The 20,216-nt window shown below is 44.2% G+C and overlaps 5 protein-coding genes across 8 annotated transcripts; 3 read left to right on the top strand and 2 right to left on the bottom strand.

Annotated features, from left to right (window-relative positions):
- Positions 1 to 199: 199 nt before the first annotated feature.
- LOC108154195 (cystinosin homolog) lies at positions 200 to 2,035 on the bottom strand. Its single transcript, XM_017284411.2, has 8 exons — positions 1,949 to 2,035; positions 1,792 to 1,891; positions 1,555 to 1,731; positions 1,140 to 1,500; positions 873 to 1,081; positions 732 to 811; positions 576 to 678; positions 200 to 446 (listed from the first exon to the last, which is right to left on the bottom strand). Exons 1-8 carry the CDS (start codon positions 1,986 to 1,988, stop codon positions 347 to 349), a joined length of 1,170 nt encoding a protein of 389 aa, XP_017139900.1. The 5' UTR covers positions 1,989 to 2,035; the 3' UTR covers positions 200 to 346.
- Positions 1,990 to 7,255, bottom strand: LOC108154192 (scaffold protein salvador). The gene is made up of 4 exons (XM_017284407.2): positions 6,323 to 7,255; positions 5,328 to 6,257; positions 4,768 to 5,254; positions 1,990 to 2,090 (listed from the first exon to the last, which is right to left on the bottom strand). The coding sequence occupies exons 1-3, from the start codon at positions 7,099 to 7,101 to the stop codon at positions 5,200 to 5,202; spliced, it is 1,764 nt and encodes a 587-aa protein (XP_017139896.1). The 5' UTR covers positions 7,102 to 7,255; the 3' UTR covers positions 1,990 to 2,090; positions 4,768 to 5,199.
- Positions 7,256 to 7,909: 654 nt separating this feature from the next.
- Positions 7,910 to 10,512, top strand: LOC108154201 (nuclear transcription factor Y subunit beta). Of its 3 annotated transcripts, XM_017284420.2 has the most exons (6): positions 7,910 to 8,041; positions 8,240 to 8,348; positions 8,408 to 8,509; positions 8,572 to 8,774; positions 8,840 to 8,988; positions 9,234 to 10,066. In XM_017284420.2, the coding sequence occupies exons 2-6, from the start codon at positions 8,253 to 8,255 to the stop codon at positions 9,449 to 9,451; spliced, it is 768 nt and encodes a 255-aa protein (XP_017139909.1). In that variant the 5' UTR covers positions 7,910 to 8,041; positions 8,240 to 8,252; the 3' UTR covers positions 9,452 to 10,066. The 3 variants fall into 3 exon arrangements, with proteins under 3 accessions (XP_017139909.1, XP_033244261.1, XP_033244260.1); XM_033388370.1 differs by lacking the exons at positions 7,910 to 8,041; positions 9,234 to 10,066 and adding an exon at positions 10,188 to 10,512 and having other exon boundaries at positions 8,068 to 8,348; XM_033388369.1 differs by lacking the exon at positions 7,910 to 8,041 and having other exon boundaries at positions 8,071 to 8,348.
- Positions 10,513 to 11,033: 521 nt separating this feature from the next.
- LOC108154203 lies at positions 11,034 to 13,165 on the top strand. 2 transcript variants are annotated; one of them, XM_017284422.2, is made up of 5 exons: positions 11,037 to 11,250; positions 11,788 to 11,948; positions 12,028 to 12,118; positions 12,181 to 12,299; positions 12,364 to 13,165. In XM_017284422.2, coding segments are annotated over exons 1-5 (510 nt in total). In that variant the 5' UTR covers positions 11,037 to 11,248; the 3' UTR covers positions 12,501 to 13,165. The 2 variants fall into 2 exon arrangements, with proteins under 2 accessions (XP_017139912.1, XP_017139911.1); XM_017284423.2 differs by lacking the exon at positions 12,181 to 12,299 and having other exon boundaries at positions 11,034 to 11,250; positions 12,364 to 12,447.
- A 325-nt stretch (positions 13,166 to 13,490) lies between these two features.
- On the top strand, positions 13,491 to 18,859 carry LOC108154184 (Fanconi anemia group D2 protein homolog). The gene is made up of 14 exons (XM_017284359.2): positions 13,491 to 13,657; positions 13,713 to 14,479; positions 14,535 to 14,676; positions 14,733 to 14,801; positions 14,862 to 15,055; positions 15,115 to 15,187; positions 15,254 to 15,423; positions 15,477 to 15,976; positions 16,034 to 16,229; positions 16,283 to 16,405; positions 16,466 to 17,496; positions 17,556 to 17,792; positions 17,848 to 18,067; positions 18,125 to 18,859. The coding sequence occupies exons 1-14, from the start codon at positions 13,583 to 13,585 to the stop codon at positions 18,801 to 18,803; spliced, it is 4,476 nt and encodes a 1,491-aa protein (XP_017139848.1). The 5' UTR covers positions 13,491 to 13,582; the 3' UTR covers positions 18,804 to 18,859.
- Positions 18,860 to 20,216: the final 1,357 nt, after the last annotated feature.

Below are 20,216 nucleotides of genomic sequence, written 5' to 3'. Positions count from 1 at the left end.
AATTTGAATTTTTGTTTAATACTGGAATCTTTTTGGACATTGGCACAGTTTACGCATTATAAAACCCACTGGTCTTAGTGCATATACCGACACACGTCTTGTCACTCTCCCGTACGAGCGATTTGTTCTATAAATACAATCATTACGAGCTATTAGAATACAAATATATTTGGATCCCAATAGTAAAAAGTATTTACAATTGTTGTATGAGTATATGAGGAGCTAAAGCATATACATATGTATTTACAAATTCGAAAATATACAAATTAAATAATATAAATAGGCACACAAATCTACTACAACTACTACTAGTACTACTACAGCACACAGACAGATTAAAGCTCTACTAATATTTCTCGGAAGTCTCGTGTCTAGGCTCGATTGGTGTTTGATTTGGGGCTTCTGTTACGGTGGTGAGGTCAGAGTTTGAGGACTCTCTCGAGTGCCTGTAAAGTAAGGGAACAAACAGCACAATAATGATCAGTGTACAATCGATTAGGATGGGTATAGTACATCGCAGAATTAACAAATATATGTATGTATGTTTTGTGAACCATTACTCCCACTCCATTTACCTATAGAACACATAGTGCTGCAGCATGAAGAACACATCGAAGAGGACCGAGAAGAGGCCTAGGCCAAACTTGGTAGGATCCCCAAATATGGAGGCCCAATCGTCTGGAAATACAATGCTTTAAAGTGAGAAAATGATCATCATCTGCAACCCTTACCGTAGTTAAAGCCATTCAGAATCATTTGGAGCATACTCAGCGTGCCGCCCGTGAAGTCCAGTAGGATATTTCCAATGCTCCTACAAGATGCGATCATTATTGAATATGAACCAGGGAATCCTCATTAAATCATTCACTTACCAGCCCGCTGTGCTCTTCCTGCGGTAGTTCATCAGAGCCTGCGGTACATATTTAATGATGGTAATGGCCAGCTTCACATAACTGCAGTAGTACAGAAAGTCCAGCCAGTGGATGACAGAGGCTGCGGCCAGAGAGGCCGATACGACCACGACCACACCAAAGACACTCAATAAGGAATAGGCTGTCCACGAGACCCTTTGACCGGCACGCTATAAATTTAAAATGTAGAATAAGTGGAATACTTATAGATCTCCACCGCATTGTTACCTCATAGATGCAGCATTGAACAATCGTTATGATGGTGGCAAACATGGCATGCAGCGAGAAGACGACATCGTTCAACATGACCGGATTGAGGCCACGCGGATGTCGGCTTTCATATTCGTCCTGCATGGTGTCAAAGAAGTACAGGCCGCAATTGAACATGCTGTACAATGTGAAGCCCACAATGTTAAGGATGACAAAGTCAAAGTTCAGGCCCTCCACAGACTTGCGACGGAAGTTGATCCAAATTTGGGGATAGAAAGAAACCGACCAGGCCACAAAGTACACCCAACCGAACACAATCGAGGTGTAGATGAGGCCCTTCGACACGGCCACGGTGACACGCAGATAGACATCTTCGATGCTGAAGGAAACAAATATAGAGTATTTAATATATAACAGAATGCATGTTACTTACAGTTCATTGGAACCGTCGACGGCTGTGACAGCCACATAGCCAGCCCTTAGGCCTGTTATCACCACCGTCTGGTTGCCCGTAGCTCCCGCTGGATATGTGAATGACTCAGGATCCAAGCTCAAATGATCGTCATGCTCTTTTAGTAGCCTCACACTCACAGGCTCTGTTAGATCTTCCCTGAATGGAGAGTTTGAGTTAAATTTGATAAGAAACGATTCAGTTTCAATAAAAACCCACTTGGCAAAGACGATGAAGCTCTCGTTGGTGTTCAACAGAACGGTGATGTCATGGGAGTCGACTGTTAGGCCCCGACTGGTTTGTCCATTTCCCAGGGCAACTGCCGGTAGAACACGAATTCTTGTTTAAAGTTCTTGTTGCCATTACAATTAATTACCTGTTGCCCAGAAGAGCAGGGCCAGTAAAAAGGTATTCATTCTAATTCTGGTTCTTCTGAAGTTGAAGTACTCTCGAAATCTTAGATCAACTGATTATTCCAATGAGTTCTCACACTTGTTGGCATTTTCATCGGTGACGCACTAAAAGGAGGAATGGATTGATTTAATTGAATTAAATTTAATTTGCTGCAATCAGTGGGGGGGAATCACCCGTGCATTCAAAGGGTGAGAAACCGTTCTGCATTCAATTTGAAATGCAAATTTCCATGATTTATTGCTGATTACAATTTCAGTGATCGAGAAATATCATAATAATTTGATGTTTAATAAAATGGTAGCACATTTTGTTTCCATTAACTCTCTATTTCTATCTGATCTATTGCATCTCTTTCTGTACTCTGGTGCGGTGCGTGTCTCTCTCTTTGTCTCTCTCTTAATACAACTTTCGTGTTAACAATTTCATACGAGATAAAAACAGTTTGCGGGGCAGGCAACCTTCAACATTGCCATACCCCCAGCCCCATCCCGCTTTCAATGTTACAGCTTGGCAATTAGAGCAAACTTTTTTTGCACGGCACTCGATCGAGGAGGAGGAAATACACGGCCATAAATCACACAAATGAGTCCAGACCAAGTACTAAGTATATGGTGGGGGGTGCGGTGTTTATAGTGCGTCCCATGACAAGGCGTTTATAAGTCGGGCCGCCTCAGAATGGGCTTATCTCAATGAATGCTGTTGCCGATAGTGTCAATAGGTTTATTCGAATTATTGCCAACCACTAAAATTACGCCAGTCCTAAAACCCATACAGATAGTCCAAGGCTTGAGCAATGCAATGACACAGTCGGGTGAGAATAGAGGAGAGAGAGAAGAGTCTTGACTAGACACATATTATGCGCATGATTATGATTCTTGACATCTTCTGAGAATTTCTCATTCTGTTGAAATACTTATAATTGCATTTCCCAGGAAGCTGATCTTTGATTTGTAGCTGCCACATCTTGAATTTAAACGTAATCTATTCGCACAGAAAGTCAGCACTAGAGTTATTACACTGATAAGAAGATTACTCCACACTCCACACCACAGTCCAACACCAGAAAGAGACCAATTGTGTAAATATCAATAAACAAAAGCCATAAGTAATAAATAATTCAACACATGAGGGGGAGAGAAGCGCGAATGTTTAGCGAATGTTTATAAGTCTCTTTTACAGCCGGATTAGAACTTTCACTGGTGTCGTCTGGTCTTGGAAAGCAGAGCGGAGCCCGCTCTCACATGTCATATGGACTATGGGGAATCAAATGGTCGAGATCCGAGTCGAAAAAATGCAACCCAAAGATCGCCCAGAACCACTCAGAACAGACATATGTTTGCTCAGTGATCAGCGTCCGGACACTTGCCACTTACCGACGTTAAAACAGAAGTTAAACAATGTGTTTAACTGACAATTAGGCTGGGCGCTGGATGATGATGATGATGCGAATGAACGCCGAACCGATGCGATACCGAACGATGTGCGACTGTCAAGCGACTGAGCGGGTCCCCGGCCAGGCCAATACGTATAAATGGAGCCCATGCAGTCGCTGCGCAGTTGACGGCGGCAGCGCGACTGACTCCCCAGGCCCAGGCCTCAAACAGCAACCACAACAACAACAACAACAACAATTGGAGCGAGAGCGAAACAGCCAGAACAGTGAGGCGACAACCAACCGCTTCGCTGCTGCGGGGGCCTTTGCATACCCTTGCAGGGTATTAAAAATGATTGTTTGATGTTCATAAACCCACATATCCCTTACATACATCCCCATGCTATTTATAAACCCAGTTTACCCAGAGTTATCTTTGGGTTTTTGACCAAATTAGGAAAACAATTGATCTGCAAGGGTATCCGAAAAACACCAGACCTCGTTTCTCGTTTTCTGTATATTTTTTTTTTGCACTTGACGAACCTCTCCATCAATCGAAAGGGTACTCAAAATTTCTATAAATATTCAGGAGCTGCCACAAGATCATACATTTTTTGGTAGAAAGGTACAGAAAGGGAAAGGGAAACAGGGAAACTCTAAACAACAGGCACATGTTTTTGTGTACCATAAAATACGATTTACAAGATAATGATATAAATACCAAAATGTACCCAAAAAAAACCTCTGTTATCAGCAAGCGAGAGAGAGAGAGAGATGTTTGGCGGAAACTGCAGTACTACCAGCAGTAAAATGTTATAGGCGTCTGTTGCTGGTTGATAACGGTCTACGGCACTCACTAATCAAGTCTGATTAAAACAACAACAAGAAAGCATAAATAAACGAAATATTCTCACAACCGCTGCCATCGCTGCCACATGACGCGGCACATTGATGATCGACTTGAGACACACAAGCGATTAGTGCTAAAGAGAATGCCATAGAATTTTTACTATAAAAACAACAAATATTTCGTGTGCATGACACTGCACGTTGAAGAGCGAAAAGTGCAAAAAGAATACCTGAAAATGTGTGGTATAAAAACAACATGCATTGCGTGTACATGATGCCCGATTGATGCTCGGAGATAAGGGGTTTTGTTGTTTCTAGACTGCTCCAAAATTCACAAAAAACCTGACCACTGCTGATAAAAAGATTCACTTTCTATAAATGATTTTATGCCAAAAAAAAAAACCAAACATAAACAAAATCTTTGTGCTAAATGCATAAATTTTGCAAACTTGGCAGGGCACTTGTGGAAAATGGAATGTTTTGCAAGCCAAAGCAAAAACTTGGCACAACATCCGATCCGAGTCCGTTCCCTCAGGTTCGTTCAGTTATCAGATACTCACCGAAACTCCCATTGATGGCATTCCTTTGGCGACATTCTGGCTCTGATTACATTCTTCTGGTTATTTGAGCATACAAAAATATTGTTTAATTTGCACAATATACAGTACAGTACACGAGTACGAGTACAAATCAAAGCAAAGCTCAATTCACAGTACACAATGGGTATAATCGAACGTAAAACATTTCTACGTTAAAACTAGAGGTTCTCTGGATGTGAATCTTCATCTGGTTCTGGAGCTGGATCTCTCTATCTCTCCTCCGATTCACATCGTAAAAGTCTTGTTGAAGGCACTGATTTCATAGGTCGCTTTAAAGGGGGATTAAATAAGTTAATAGGGTCGATCGTGTAGGATAACTAGGTCTCTAGCGGAGTGGCGAGAATCCGGTCTGCGTGTGTTGCGTCAGTTGTCTTTGGGCTGGGGGGACTCTGACTACTGGCTCTGGTTCTGGCCGGCGCGTCGATTCTTCTCGAGTATTAAAGCGCGACTGAAAACGAAATGAAAGAGAGTTTTAAAATGGTGGAGAAACAGCGACGGCGACGTCGAATCGGGCCACTCACCGATAACGCTCATAGTAGCCCACAATGGTGCCCAGCTCTTGCTTAAAAAGGCGCACCAGCATGCTGTCGAAGCCCTCCAGCTCGGGCAGGCTGAACATGTTGAACTGCAGCAGATGGTCCTTGGAGGAGTCCGCCTCCGAGTAGACGGCCAGCCACTTGGGTATCTCCTCGAGCAGATACGGATTGGCCGGCACCAGGGCGTTGTGTGTGTGGGCAGGTGGTGCGTACATCGATGCCTCTGGCATGATCGCCTTGGGCGGCTCAGCCGATGTGGTGTATACGTAGTAGGATGTGAGGCAGGGATGCTGCCGCTGGCACTGGCCCGTGTACTGGTTCTCGTAGTAAGTGCCATGCAGCTTGGACACCACGCGACGCCAGCCCACGGGCAGACCCTCACGCTCCAGCGGATGATTCCAGTGCGTTGTGTGGGCATTGTGATCGATATAGTACTTTCGACCGTGCAGCGTGTACTGCGTGGCCCAGCCCGGCGGCAAGGGCAGCTCTTCGGGCTCCGTCAGCGACTGCTGTGACGGCACCTTCTGCAAGGATCCGTTCACACTTCCCGCCGCAGCACCCCCAGTGGGTGCCACACCAGCTGCCGGCGGCGTGGGCGGTGGGGCGTACAGAGATTGCACTGAGGTAGAGGCTCCCCGAATGCTGCCAGAGCTGCCGCCGCGACCACTGCCACTTAGCGATCCACCGCTCGAGGGCACAGTCAGATGGTGATGTGGTGGCACCACCGCCAGGGTGGCCGACGAAGCTGTCGTATTGCTGTAGATGGGGGACTCCGATCGCTGCGACTGGGTCACACGCATTGAGGATACGCGGTACGGGTTCTCATATATCGGATACGAGTCGCTCGAGTAGCTCCCGGCCAAGTGTGCAGCCAGCTGCTGATGCTGGAGCTGCTGCTGCTGTTGCAGTGGAGATCTGTGCACAGGAAAAGCCAGAAGTAAGAATGATTTTTTTAAAGTGCGGGGCAGGGCTGGGATTACCTTGTCGGTTGATAGCGGGGCTGGCGATCCCTGATGGACATGGCAGCCGGATCGAATCGAAGCGTGGATCCGAAAGGCGTTGAGGCATGTTGCTGATGAAGCTGTAGCTGTGACTGCTGTTGTTGCTGCTGCTGCTGCTGGAGGGCGTAGTGGGCAGGAGAGTGGGGACGGCGCGGTAGCTGCAACATATTGGCATAGGAGGCACTCAGCAGGCCCTGATCGGCGTCAAAGCTAGCGGCCGCCATGTGCGGATGCGAGTGCTTCGGGGTGGTGGAGTAGCTGCGCTGGAAGCCGCTGGTCGGGGTCTGGAGCAACGGCGACGACTGCTGGCGCCGCATGCGCTCGATCTGCTCGATGTTCACGTAGTTGCTGCTGTTGCCTTGGCTGAGCTGCAGCTGGTTGCTGCTGGCCCGGTACTGGAGCGGCGGCAGCGGCGGATGATTGGCGTGCGTGTGCGGATTGAGCGGCAGCTGGCTCTGGGCGCGCCGCGCATGGTAGTAGTCCGGCTGCGCATCGTTGCAGGAGTACGTGTTGCGGCTGGTGCTGGAGCTGCGCGGCTTGAACTCACAGCTGGGCGAGGTGCTGGCGCAGCGCTGGAGCGTCTTCTTCTTGGACCGCTGATCGCTGGTCCACACATTGATCACCGGTATCACCGGCGGCGTGTCCTTCTTCACATACTTGCCCACCACGCCCTCTTTGTGTGCCTGGGATTTCTCCTTGCTCCGGCGCGAGAGCATCGTCGGTTTTCGATTGCACAGCAAAATCGTTAAATAGTTCATGCAGCGCGGCGATCCTGCGAGAGTTGTGCCTGTGCCTATTATTGTCCCTTCCTTTGTTCCACCTCTGGCTGTGGCGGCGCCTGCTGGTGCATGTGCATCGACGCAGACAGCAATTTTTGGTTGTTGTGTTCTGATAAAAAAAACTAATTTAACCCACGTAACCCCCCAAATATTTAATGAGATGAACAAATTGACTTAAACCGCCGAAAATAGTACTGTTTGTAAATTCTCCACATAGATCCATCCTATCTTTACTCTTTACTTACAAACCCCCACGATATCTTCCGCCTGAACTGCCCTAAACCTCTGCACGATTCCAAATTTTCGTGGAGTGTATTTTAATACCCACTGGTCTACAATGGGTTAATCGTTCTCTATCCATGATCGGTAACCATATGCCTAGATTTTTATATTCGGTTTAATATTTACAGCTAGCTAGGACCCTTAGCCCTAAACACATTGTTCTGTTCGATTAATGGATCATTTTTCTACATGACTGGCTAATTTTAAGTACTACTTTTTATTGGATTGAACATAGGGCAAAAAATATTTATTTAATATTCAATACAAATATTTAACATTCCAGCCAGCTCTGCAGCTTCTGTTCAAACAAAGGCAGGCTTATGCTTGAAAATGTAAAACAACGCGTCTTCCTAAAGTCGCTGAAGAAACTATTAACTAAAAACTGAAAAACATTTTTGAATTTTTTCCGATAAATTCATATCTTAAATTTGATGTATTCGATATGGCGATGTTTAATCAAATCACATGGTTGCTTCAAAAAATATATCTGTAGTTGTGTGCGATAAAATAGGTTGATAGTGTGATCACCCAGCAATTACTTTGTTTGTTAACAAAAAACTCTAGTCGCAGATTGACATTTGAACGTTTGTTAAAAAAAACATACAATAATAAAATCACAAGAAAACATCAGTAAAAGGTAATTTACAGCTGCACTTTAATTGTTTTACATGCATCGTTGTGAATGGCTATAGGTGTTAAACAGCTGTCGCCCGATGCGAGTGGCAAAAGGTGAAGAAGCGGTGATTTGTGTACGTGTGTGTTTTGACTTTGCGACGTGGTGATTAGCAACCACGGAATCCGACTGAATCTAATCCCAATCCTTGCTGGAATCTAGCGCTTCCATCCTGATGCATTTCCCAGATTTCAGAGCAGCCCTGCTGCTGGCCGTGTTAGGCTTGGCGAGCGCCCAGCGTGTGGTGCCCGGCGTGAATCCCCAGCATTATGTGAGTTGCTTATATTGTGCAAGCAGCTGCTAGTTATTTAATTGACCGATTCTCTGTAGCAACAAGTGCCCCAGCAGGTGCCGCAACATCACCAGCCGCCGCCGCCGCAGCAGTACCAGCAGCAAGGTCACGGCGCTCCTGGAGTGCCGCCGCAGCAGTATGTGAGTAGGAGTCAAGTCCAGGGGCCCAAGGACACTAACCGTCTGTCATCCCCTTTCCATAGCAATACGATCCCGTGCAGCCTGTGCAGTATCAGCAAGTTCCTGTGCAGCAACAACCCATTCACCAGCAGCCACAAATGCAGCAGCCCATACAGCACCAACAGCAGCAGCAGCAACAAGGGCATCACCAGCAGCAGGCGGGTGGCCATCATCACGGCCAGCCCCAGCAGGTGTTGAACACGGGCAACATTCAGCAGGAGCGCGCGTAAGTCGGCTAGGGCCACGGCTATCTTATCTCGGCTTTCATATCTTTTATTCTGTACGTTCTAGTCACATCCAGGAGCATATGCAGGTTCCCATCGATACGAGCAAAATGTCTGAGGCGGAGCTTCAGTTCCACTACTTCAAGATGCACGACTCAGACAACAACAACAAGCTGGATGGCTGTGAGCTGATCAAGTCCCTGATCCACTGGCACGGTAAGATCGCACGATTCTTCTTCTTCGATTGAGGATCCTCGTTTTGTGTTTTGATTGCGTCTGCGGTTGTATTTCTTGCTCTGTTTGACTCATGTGTTTTGTTTTACCTCTTTTTGCATATGCGTCACGTACAAAAAATAACTTAATTCGGCTGTTTCCGGTGTGTTCTGGTTTTTGGTTGTGGTCATGCTCAAACATCATCCTAATCCATCTTGCATACGACATAACAACTCATTGAACTCCAGAGCAAGGCAGCAAGGAGCAGCCCAACGGCGAGAAGCCGCACGTCGAGGAGAAAGTCTTCTCCGATGAGGAGCTGGTGGCCCTCATTGATCCCATCCTGCAAATGGACGATACATCGCGTGACGGTTACATAGACTATCCGGAGTTCATCAAGGCACAGCAGAAGGCCTCCGAGAAACAGCGGCAGCAGCAACAACAGCAGCAGCAGCCGGTTCATTAGTAGATAGCTAGTTTGATCCGTTCAGTTTCCATACACCAATCAAGCTTGACTATGTCATCGTCTTAAGTCCTGTGACGTGCAACACATACTCCTGTTTTCTCGCCCAAAACATCATGAAATTACGTCGACGTTGTCAACGGTTTTTAGCGCAGAATTTTTAGATCGTTCTTCAAAGAATTTCTACTTAAACCATGCTGCAAGCATTCCATTCCAATCGGAAAACTTCATTGAACAAATTGTAACTCATTAAATCCTTCCAAGAAATTTTCACAAATTCCCTATTTTCGAATAGTTGTCCACACGAATCTCTAAAGTGGTTTGTGCAATTTTAGCTGCTTTTATTTTATTTTGTTTTCCCTCGTCATAATCTTAGTTAATTTCGATATGAACTAATTTTTAAGCGCATCTTGAGAGCAGCAACAAAAAACAGACTGATTGTGTGAACGTTTGTTTTGTACAAAAAGAGAGAAAAACACGCAAAAAAATCGAAGTAAAACTAAAACTAAAACGAAAACTCTTTTTTTGAATTTGAGACCTATTATATAGAGACGCATGCAATTCTTTGTAAGTAAAACCAGATCTAGCAAATAAAGTCAAATACAAATCACAAACCCACCCACCGCATCTAAGCCCTTGCCTCCAGTAGCTTATCTAGAAAAATTTGTTAGCGGTTTTCGGTGAGCGCTTGCCCTATCACGTTTAAGTCTATATTTAACATACCATTTTATCATTGCAGTCGAAGATAGTAGCAAGAAACCGCCGGTGGAGGGAACCGAGACTCCCGATGAGCACAAAACCGGCAGCGTGTACACGGACAAGGCCCTGGAAGATACCATTGACTATGTTCTCAAGTCCATGGACCTGGACAATGATGGCTTTGTGGACTGGGCCGAGTACCGACAGACTGAGGGTAACATTGGCAAGGATTAGAACTAGTCATTATCCCTAGAGAGCCATAGAACTTGACAATGACTGCGTCACTACGTACCCACCCTTCCAAATTGTTAAAACCTTTTGTACTTTTGCTAAATAAATTGTGTTTGAATATACCCATCAAGTAACGGCCGCCGATTGGTAAAAGCTCAGATTCATTGTAAGATATGAATATCGGTTGAAGATTTACTTATCGATGGTATTACAAGAAACACCAATGTATGTACGACAAGTATCAACGACGAAAAGAGCCATAAAAAGTTTACAGCAGCTGAAGCTTTCCGGCAACGCACAGTGGGCGAATCGGCCGATCTGGCGGCCGATTTTAAATACAAAAAGCTTTACTTTATTTTGTTGGAATCGATTACTATTTAGGCTATCGATATTATTGATCGATTTTCGATCGCTTTAAGTATGCAATTTTCCCACTCTTTTTATCCTCAATTAAAAGCGACAAAAAATTGATTAATCTTACTTTTTTTTTTGGTTTCTGTAGTAAAATATATATATATATTTTTAATTTAAAAAAAAAATGTTTCAAAAAATTTATTAAATATTAAAAAAACAAAAAAAAAACCTATACATTTATACGTTTTGCCCACTGTGCAACGCAACGAATGGAACTTTCCGACTCTCGCGCTGAAAGAACGAAAACTTTCAATAGACGGTGAGGCGTTGCAGCCGACGGTCGACGAAAAAGGTGGATGAAAAAGGCTGAATGAAAACAATAAACGAACAAATGCGGCAACATTTATAGGATTTATCAAAACAGAAATTAAAGACTAGTGTATTTCAGTATTACGCATTCGTCGTGAGTGACGGAGCCCAGTGTTTCGAGTGTGGTAATTTGGAGACCCGTGCAAAATGTAAGCAAAAATAGTCACAGAAATAAGCAGCACAGATACCGATCCGATATAGACTCTTGGTCAGAAATGCAAAAGAACTCTCGGGGCTGATGGCCTATAATTATGAATGCCGGTCCCACGGCCGTAATCGCGTTGCGTTGCTCGGGAGACCCTGCCGGTGCCGGCGGCCTCTTTGTTGATTGAAAATAAATAACCTGATTGGGCTAGGAGCCGGTGCCTCCTCCGTTCCGGCCAGAATTCGGCGTCCACGTGCTCGCGTGCATCGAGGAATTACGCTCTGTATAAATATTTGCCGTTGCATAAATGATAAACGTGCCACGCGCTGGGTGTGATATCGATTTTGCCAGCCACAAGAGCTTGCCCCATTAGGTGGGCGGGGTTGGGGGCGGTTGCTGGTCGGATGCGGTGGATGGTTGAGGACTTCCGTAGCTCGTGCCGACCCGTTTGCCGCAAGTGATTTTTAGTGGCAGATAAGCCGGCTAATGCCATAGCATTACAGTTTGGTTTTGTATTAAAAAGGGTATTCATGATTTTTAGGGCTGCCATGCAGTCGTCCGGCCGACCACGCGAGCGCCTGCTCTATGCGTTCCGAGGATGGATAGCCTTTGTGGCGTTCATGGACCTGGGAACCGCATTTCGTAGTTATATCGAGCGAAGGAGCTTCCTGGGCGATCATAGCGACACGCAGTTCATCGAGGGTGAGTACATGCCACACGCCACATCGCCACATCGCATCGCAATATTTGATCTGTGTTCTGTGTGTGGCTCAATTTCCAGGGGACTACACCATATCCCGTATCATTGGCATGTACTGCCTGCTGAAGGCAATTGCACTAGTCCACTGCACCCTCTACATCCATTACAGACCGTAAGTATAACAAGTGGAGTAACGGGAGGGGGAAGTAATCATTTTCTATTTTTGTATAATAGTGTTGTAAGCATGGGCGGCTGCTCTTTGGCCCTTACCATGGTCTTCTATGCCACTGAGGCCCTCTACTTTCGCTCGAGCACCCTCAACTTTTACGTGATCTTCCCATGCGTACTGAATTGTATGCATTAATTAATTTTATTAAACTTTCGTTCAGGTTTACTAATGATATTCTTTTTGGCCAGCTATTACACTCTTGGGACTGATTTACATACCCAGACGACTGCGCCTATGGGAGCCCAATATGGATCTGGATGATGAGAACTCGCAATTGCTAAAGCAAATGACGGGCTACAAGCGAAGGCGCACGAAAAAGCAATAATTTAATGTTGAACATGGACTTTATTGAATACGTTGGAAACCGATTGGATTGGGTTTCCTCGAGGAACAGTATTGAGGAGAATCGCATATTATCCGATATGGACTGCATTGGTGTGATAGAAAGGGCATCAAGGAGAGATTAAATTGAATAGCAATACTGAAAGCAACGCCAAATTAGTGATTTTCTATGAACTAGGTACGAAAGAGATATATGATATACGATAATCTCGACATAAGTCAATTTCTGACATAATCACTTAAACTCATGTTGTACTTCCTTTTTATAAATCTATATGACACAATAGATTTTTTTTTGCACTTAAAAACGTTGAGAATGCATCTAGGAATTATATTCAAAATTATCAAAAGACAGCACCCCAGTTTAAAAATTCAAATGGAAGTCTTTAAAATTATAAATAACTTTATGAACAAGTAATTATAATATTACGTTGGATTTTTCCATTAGGCGGGCACTAATGTGCTTCTAGAAACAATTAGCAATTTTTGGAACATGCTTCCGGCTCCTACAATTAAGCGAACACATGGTTACAACATTTTATACTAACTTATCACATATGAATACCAAAATATATACATCTAAAAACAATAATTAGTTTTATATATCATGTAGTGAATGTTTTGAATAAATATTTGAATTTACACCAGTGCGCCAACGGCTGTTCAGTGCTGGTAAGCGTCTTCGATTGCTGCGCGTAGCAGTGTTTCCAAATCAGCTTCTTTTCAGTCAGATCTAGCCTTTTACAAAGTCAACTAGAGGGAAGCAAAATATTGGAAACAGTTGTTGAAATCCTTCTAGATTATTTTTTCAGCTTCATATTTTGATCTTTGAATACCGGGTGTAAGAATAAATAGTATCATTAATTTATTTTTACTCTCTTTCAGAGGTTAGCATGATTTCTAGCTTTTTAATATTTTGGAATAAATCAGCTTTATTTTGCTAAATGAAAAATGTTGGCATCACTGGTGGGCAGTACTGTTTAACACCGCAGGAATTGCGCCTTTTACGATATATATTTTCGCTTGTTGTTTATTTTGCACAATTTATGAGATTTGTTGTTAATTATGTATCGGAAATACAAGAAACGTGGCCAGAAGCCACTGAATACAATCGATGAAAATAGGTCAATCAAGATACCAGTAAGATCAATTGAAACTGTTGCATCGTTCGTGAATACAAATGTGTTTTTTGCAGCGTCCGGCGGACAACGAAACCGGCGACAGAACGGATGTTTCTGTGACGTCTTTTGGCAGTGGCAGCGAGGAGAACATACCGGCCTCTCAGGAGCATACGCAACGCTTTCTATCACAGCACAGTGCCATCCTGGCCGCAACTCTGGGGCGCACACAGTCCTCCAGCCGGAACCCGTTGAGTCTGTCGCGGCAGCCAAACAACTTTTTCGAGCTCGTCCTGATACGAGCCGGGGTGAAATTGGATCAGGGCGACACCCTTGTGCTGTCCTGTGACCATGTCTCGATAGTTTCAAAGTTGCGAGAAATATTCATGAGTGCCCCTTCCTATGCCGACAAGGTGGAGACTTTCAAGTCGGGTCTCAACACTGCCATGGCGCCCAAGTCCAAGTTGTCGCAGAAACTTCTGACTGGCTGTACTGTGGATGCAGCTGGAGAGGAGCAGATATATCAGTCGCAGAACAGCATGTTCATGAACTTTCTAATGATCGATTTTATGCGGGATCCCTGCCTGGAGGTGCTCCTGAACCGAATGGAAGAGGTGGCCACATCGGATCAAGTTATCACGGGCCAGGGTGCTATTGCAATGCCATTGCTGCCTCTGATGCTGGCCCAGATGCGCTATCTGTCTCTTGCCCACAAGGAGCAGATCTATCAGCGAATCGAGGGTATCTTCAACAGAGCCACCGACTCGTCTAAATTGGATATCATCAGCAATGCCGAGTTTGTGCTCGATGCCAGCATGCACGATGCATTTGTCGAGCTGCTCTTGTAAGCTGACACAACAACAATCGTGTACGGCAAACTCACTCTCTTCTTTTGGCAGTATCAACTATTCCTGCAGCGAAGAGCTCTTCCATATGATCACAGTGCACACATTGAGAAACCTTTCGCTCTCAGCCAAGACCCAAGACAAGCTGCGCCTGCGCATTCTAGAGTTCACAACAAGTGGCGCCTGTCCAGACACGGTACACAAAATCCAAAACTATATTCTGCATTTATTTCTAACTGCCTGTTTCTGTAGACATTGCCGCACCTTATAAGGCTTTTGCTGAACAGTCTTAAACTGGACACAGATGATAGTGTGCGGGAGGTAAGATCTATTAATCCAATCCTTCTAGGACTGAACTGTACCGAGATTTATATTTAACAGCTGGTTTCCACACTGCGCGAAATATTCAACTGGCGTCACAGAGCTCTTAATGACAGTAGCGCACCGGCGGCAGCCAACGATAAGAAGTCGCAACTGGACCTTTTTGGCTTTCTGGAACTAGGCCTAATACGCTCCAAGCGATTCTATCAAATGTGGCAGAGACTAATAGCGAGTTTGCCCGCAGACGGCTTCACGTTAGTTCAGTGCAAACAAATGAATGAATACTTGATTCTACAGCTGTACGTCTTTGCAGTGCCCTGGACCTAATAATGCTTTTGCTGCTGATTCATGTGAATGAAGATAACTCCTTGTACATTGAGAATATTGTAAGTAGAGTAGACTGAACCCCTCTCTATGTTCATTTCAAACTAACGACCTAACGTTCTTGACAGCTTCGCCGACGCATAAAGCTGAACCAAATCTCAGTAAACATTCTAGAGGGCGTTAAGCTGCACTATCCGCACATTTTGGAACAACATATTAACACACTGATGCACATACTGCACGGCTTTATGTGCGAGAAGAACGTAGCTGTCTCAGAGTTTGCAAAATCCTCGTACAGGTATAGATATATTGTGCACTCGGTTGCTTGGGCTAATGTATCATTTACCGCAGCGTACTCTTTAAGATTTTTACCTCAATTCAGAAGAATATTCTGAGGAAGCTGCTGGAGCTGGCCTGTGATAAGTCGTCCCAGCATCTAACCACAATGGCATTGCATTTGCTGCGCGAGCTGCTGCGCAAGAGCTTCAAGGATGTGCAGAACTGCGCGCCTCTCTTCCTGCCAATGCTAGATCGGTTGAGTGACCTAACACTGCCGCAGACTCGCCTGGCCATGGAAATCCTTTGCAATTTGGCTTTTCCCGAGCCAAAACTACCCGAGTCAGGGCCGCTGCAGGAGCAAGTCGAAATGGTGGTGAAAAAGCAGCTGATAAATCGAACCGAATATGTGAAGAAGCAAGGCATCATTGGCAGCGTGCAGCTAATAAATGCCATTTCATGCACTGAGAAGAAGAGTTTGGACGACGAGGACGAGGATGGTAACTTCTCCCCCGTTGTGGATTCCATAGACGGTTTGCCCGACGGTCGCCCCAAAGTGGCAGCCAATTTGATAAGTGAGTAAATAGTGAAAATTCTCAAACACACACGAAACTGTTTTCTCCACCACACAGCTCTCACCGAATCATCCATCATGAACAGTGCTGAGTCCCTGGCGCTGTTCTACGAAGAGTTGGCCACGGTTATTTCTCAGAGATGTCCCATATCTTCATACTGGAACGATAAAGGTTTTACCATGTGGCTCTGTGAGCTGATGACCTTTCGCTTTCAGCAGAGCTTCGCTACCGAGAACACTCCAAAGCCGATCAAGTGAGTATCTTCGATTGAAGTTGTACTCCCAACTAACTCCAAACATTTCAAAGGGGTATCCAGTTGGAATATCAAAAGAATATCAACGAACTGGACGAATCGAATGTAAATACGGAATCGGAGGTTCTCAGCATTGGCATAAATATATCCGAGCTTGTCTTGTCGCCCAAAAACGAGTGAGTACCGAAACCGAGTGTATCCTTTGTTTGCACTTTGCTAATTTATCGAATTTACAGTGCCACTGAGTCAATATATGTGATGACGCCGCTGTTTTACCTTGTGCGAATGCTACACCAGAATAGCTACCGTGGTAGCCTGGAGATGATCAATGCCTTGCTTGGTTGCGCAATTGTACTGCCCTCGTTTTTCGAGGACGACAACTACATGGCCATCTTCGACAACTATGACGGGGAGCAGCAGAAACATATACTCAGCATTTATTTCCATACTATCAACTGGATAAGAGTCACAATCAGTGCGTTCGCCACTCAGATACATCGTGGCACTCGCGAAAGAGTGCTGCTACGTCTGGGCGAATTAATACGCATAGAGCAGAGGGTCAAGTCGCTCTTGACCCATGCGCCTGCTGACTTTGTTGCTCCTCCATACCAGTTCCTCGACTATTCAAAGCAGAAAGTCACTCTCCAGAAACGGCAGGGCGGCAAACCCCACGGAGCCAAGGTCCACGAGACCCCAATGGAGGAGGACGACACCTGTAATCAAACCACACTGGGGGACTTTACCATCAAGGTGGCTCCCTGCAAGACCAACAAAACCAAAATAGACTTTGAGCAGCTGTACGGACCACGTGAGAAGTACAGACCCATGGATGTTCGCATTTTGGTGCTGCTGGAGAAGCAACAGCTATCCTTGAACTATCCACTGGAGGATAAGGAAAAAGGAAACGCCTTAGGGCTGTTGGAGCTACGTTTCCTGCTCGAAGATGTGGTCCAGAAACTAAAGGCCACAGTTTATGACCAGCAGGACTCGCTTGATTCAGTTTTTCTCCATCCGCATCGTGTCAGTCCAGAGAGCTTTATACATGATATATGTAAATCGATGGTTGATTTAAACAATCACCTAAACGTCCTGGCAAAAGCCATAGATGAGGAGTTGGCTAAAGTCAACAATGTGTATAGCAATTTGGATCTTTTCAAGGAACGATTCAACTACATCAAGACCTGCTTTGGCCTATGTATTCAATATTTTGCCTTGTACTTCTCCTGGAGCGGATGGAGCGATGAGACGCACGCCAAAGAGCTGCACGGTTCGTTGGCTACTATATCATTATCTTATGAATACTCATCTCTTTTTCGTTACTGCCAGAATCCCTGTACATATTTCACACATCACATCTTCCGAGTCAGGAGGTCCGGAAATATAAAAAGCAAACTATTCCCCAGCTTGCCACCTTGAATTTCGACTACTTTTTGAAGTACGAGAAATCGGTACTAAATCTGAGTACGGCTGTTCAACTGCACCGACTGCTGTGCAGTCTGCGGAAACTTGGAGCCACTGGGGACGATGCCAGTCAGTCGAGGTCCCGGCTAGCCGAAGATACACGTACGTAGGAGTGTCGTATTCAGGAAAAATATGATTTTAATTTGATGATTTTCAGGCGTACTCTGCGACAAGCTGCTGCGCCGTAAGTGGTTCCACTTCTCAAGCAACCTGGACAAAGGAGCGCAGTGTAATATATATCTAGATGAGCTGATTAAGGGTTTCCTCAAGGATTCTACCTTTGCGCGGCAGAACGAACTTCTGAATGAGCTAATCAAGGAGTGCAAGATACTAAACACAAAGGACAAGGCACTGATTTCCTTTCCCAACTTCAAGAAGTAAGCGATGCCTATAGGTTAATATTCGAACGATAATTGATACAGAATATCTTTCAGAGCCAACTTTCCGTTGCTGTTTCGTGGATTGTGTGAGGTGCTAATACACTCGCTGAATGCTGAACTGAGCGGGAACAAGGAAGGAGATCGCTTGAGGTTGTGGGAGTCAACGGTGGACTTGCTGAATGGATTGCTCAATATAGTGCAGCTGGTGGAGCAGCCCCGTAATTTCGGGCTATTCCTCAAACATTCACAGCTATTTCTGAAGCTTTTGCTGCATCGTGGCGTGTCCGTGCTGGAGACGATAGTGCGTGAGGATCCAGAGAGGCTGACAAAGTTTCTCCACGAGCTGCAGAAGGTGACCAGGTTCCTGCACCAGCTATGCTGTCATTCGAAGTCCATAAAAAATACCGCCATCATAAGTTACATTCCCAGTCTTCGCGAAACCATAGAGACGCTGGTATTTCGAGTCAAGGCTCTCCTGGCAGCCAACAACTGTCACTCCGCCTTCCACATGGGCAATATGATCAACAGAGATCTGCACGGGGACTCTATCATCACGCCAGTGGGCTCCTTCGTCAGCGAGGAGAACAGCGACGAAGAGCTGCCCGCAGACGACACCAGTGTGGACGAGACAGTAATGGGAGCGGACATTGGCATCAGCAACATTAGTTCCGGCACCAGACCGAGCACCAGTGGAACTCGCAGCAAGTCCTCGTCGCGCAGTAAATGTTTCTAAATATTGTTAAGCTTTAAGTGTCCAAAAATAAAGCGTAATTTATTTTTGATATCAAAGTGTGGCAGTTTTTCATGGGGGGTAGGGGGGATATTGAGCATTAGACGATCTTTGCATTCTTTATTTATTTCATTTTTTATTATCTGGATGCAATTTTATTTAATTTTCATATTACAAATAATAACAAATGTATGTATATCAAATATTTTAGTACAATATGCTTCTCTCACTTTTAATTTCTTCGTTAACAATAATTGTTTATTAAGACGTAAAAGTTTTGCTTCTGTTCTGTTTCTCCTACCTCGCTTTCTCTTTCTCTTTCTGCCTGCTCCTACAATGAATTCTGATTGCTTATTGAGTTTTGTTTTTATTATTATTTAATTCTTCATCTCTTGATTTTATATCGTAATAATTGGCGACGTTACGTTCACGGTTTATGAATCCCTCTCATATGTACGTGTGGCATGTACTCAATCGTATGCAAATCTGCTGTGATGTTTATCAATTAGTCGTTAAATCAATCAGTTATAAAATGATGCGATAGATTCGATATATATGTAATTTAAAAGCATAGAAAACACACACAAACTATAAATGTAGAGTACAACAAAAAATTGTTTAAAAAAAGTCGATACAAAATGTGGCAAAAGCTAAACCTAAATTGTGTGTACGAGTATGTCCGAAACAGATATTGTCCTCATACAAATCGTGTCCTTACGAGTATACGAAAAACGAAAAAAAAACTTTGGAAACTGCCCAGACCTGATTGTTGCAGATCCTGGCATCCTGTCACTTGCCCCCTGTCTGGCTGGCTCTTTCCTTATAAACAGTTGCGCTTGCTCTTAGGCCAATTCTTGAAATATACATGATCGGATTGATTTTGATTGCTGAAAAGGTGTGGAATAGGTAAATTTGGAATAGGTCGAGTCTTTGTGTATATTTCAATTTACAATGCGATCGTCGTGTTTTGATTTATTAATTTTTATTGTTTTCTTTATTTGCCAATTTTTCAAAACTTAAAACATTTTACACAAATTAATTTTAAAAATTTTTAATACGTACGCAGTCTGTTTAAAAGTTAAGTTAGATTATACACTCCTACGCCTACATATACATTATATACTCATATATATATATATATATTTATAGAGAAAGATATATATATATTTACTGTATATATATTTAATATATATATATATGCATGTATATATAGATTTAGTAATTATGATTAAATCTTGCCTTTGCATCATCACAATTCATGTAAAGTTTTTCATTTTTTTCGCTCAGTTTCCATGCGCAGTTTTTCAATTTTGTTGTCCACCTTGCTTTCTCTTATGTTTTATTTGGATTTCCTCTTTTAAATTTGTATTTTTTGTTTGTTTTTGTTTGTAGTTGTAATTACTTGTATTGTTGTTG

Source organism: Drosophila miranda, chromosome 2 (assembly GCF_003369915.1).
Source record: "Drosophila miranda strain MSH22 chromosome 2, D.miranda_PacBio2.1, whole genome shotgun sequence".
Classification (NCBI taxonomy): domain Eukaryota; kingdom Metazoa; phylum Arthropoda; class Insecta; order Diptera; family Drosophilidae; genus Drosophila; species Drosophila miranda.
This window is presented reverse-complemented; position numbering and strand designations above follow the sequence as displayed.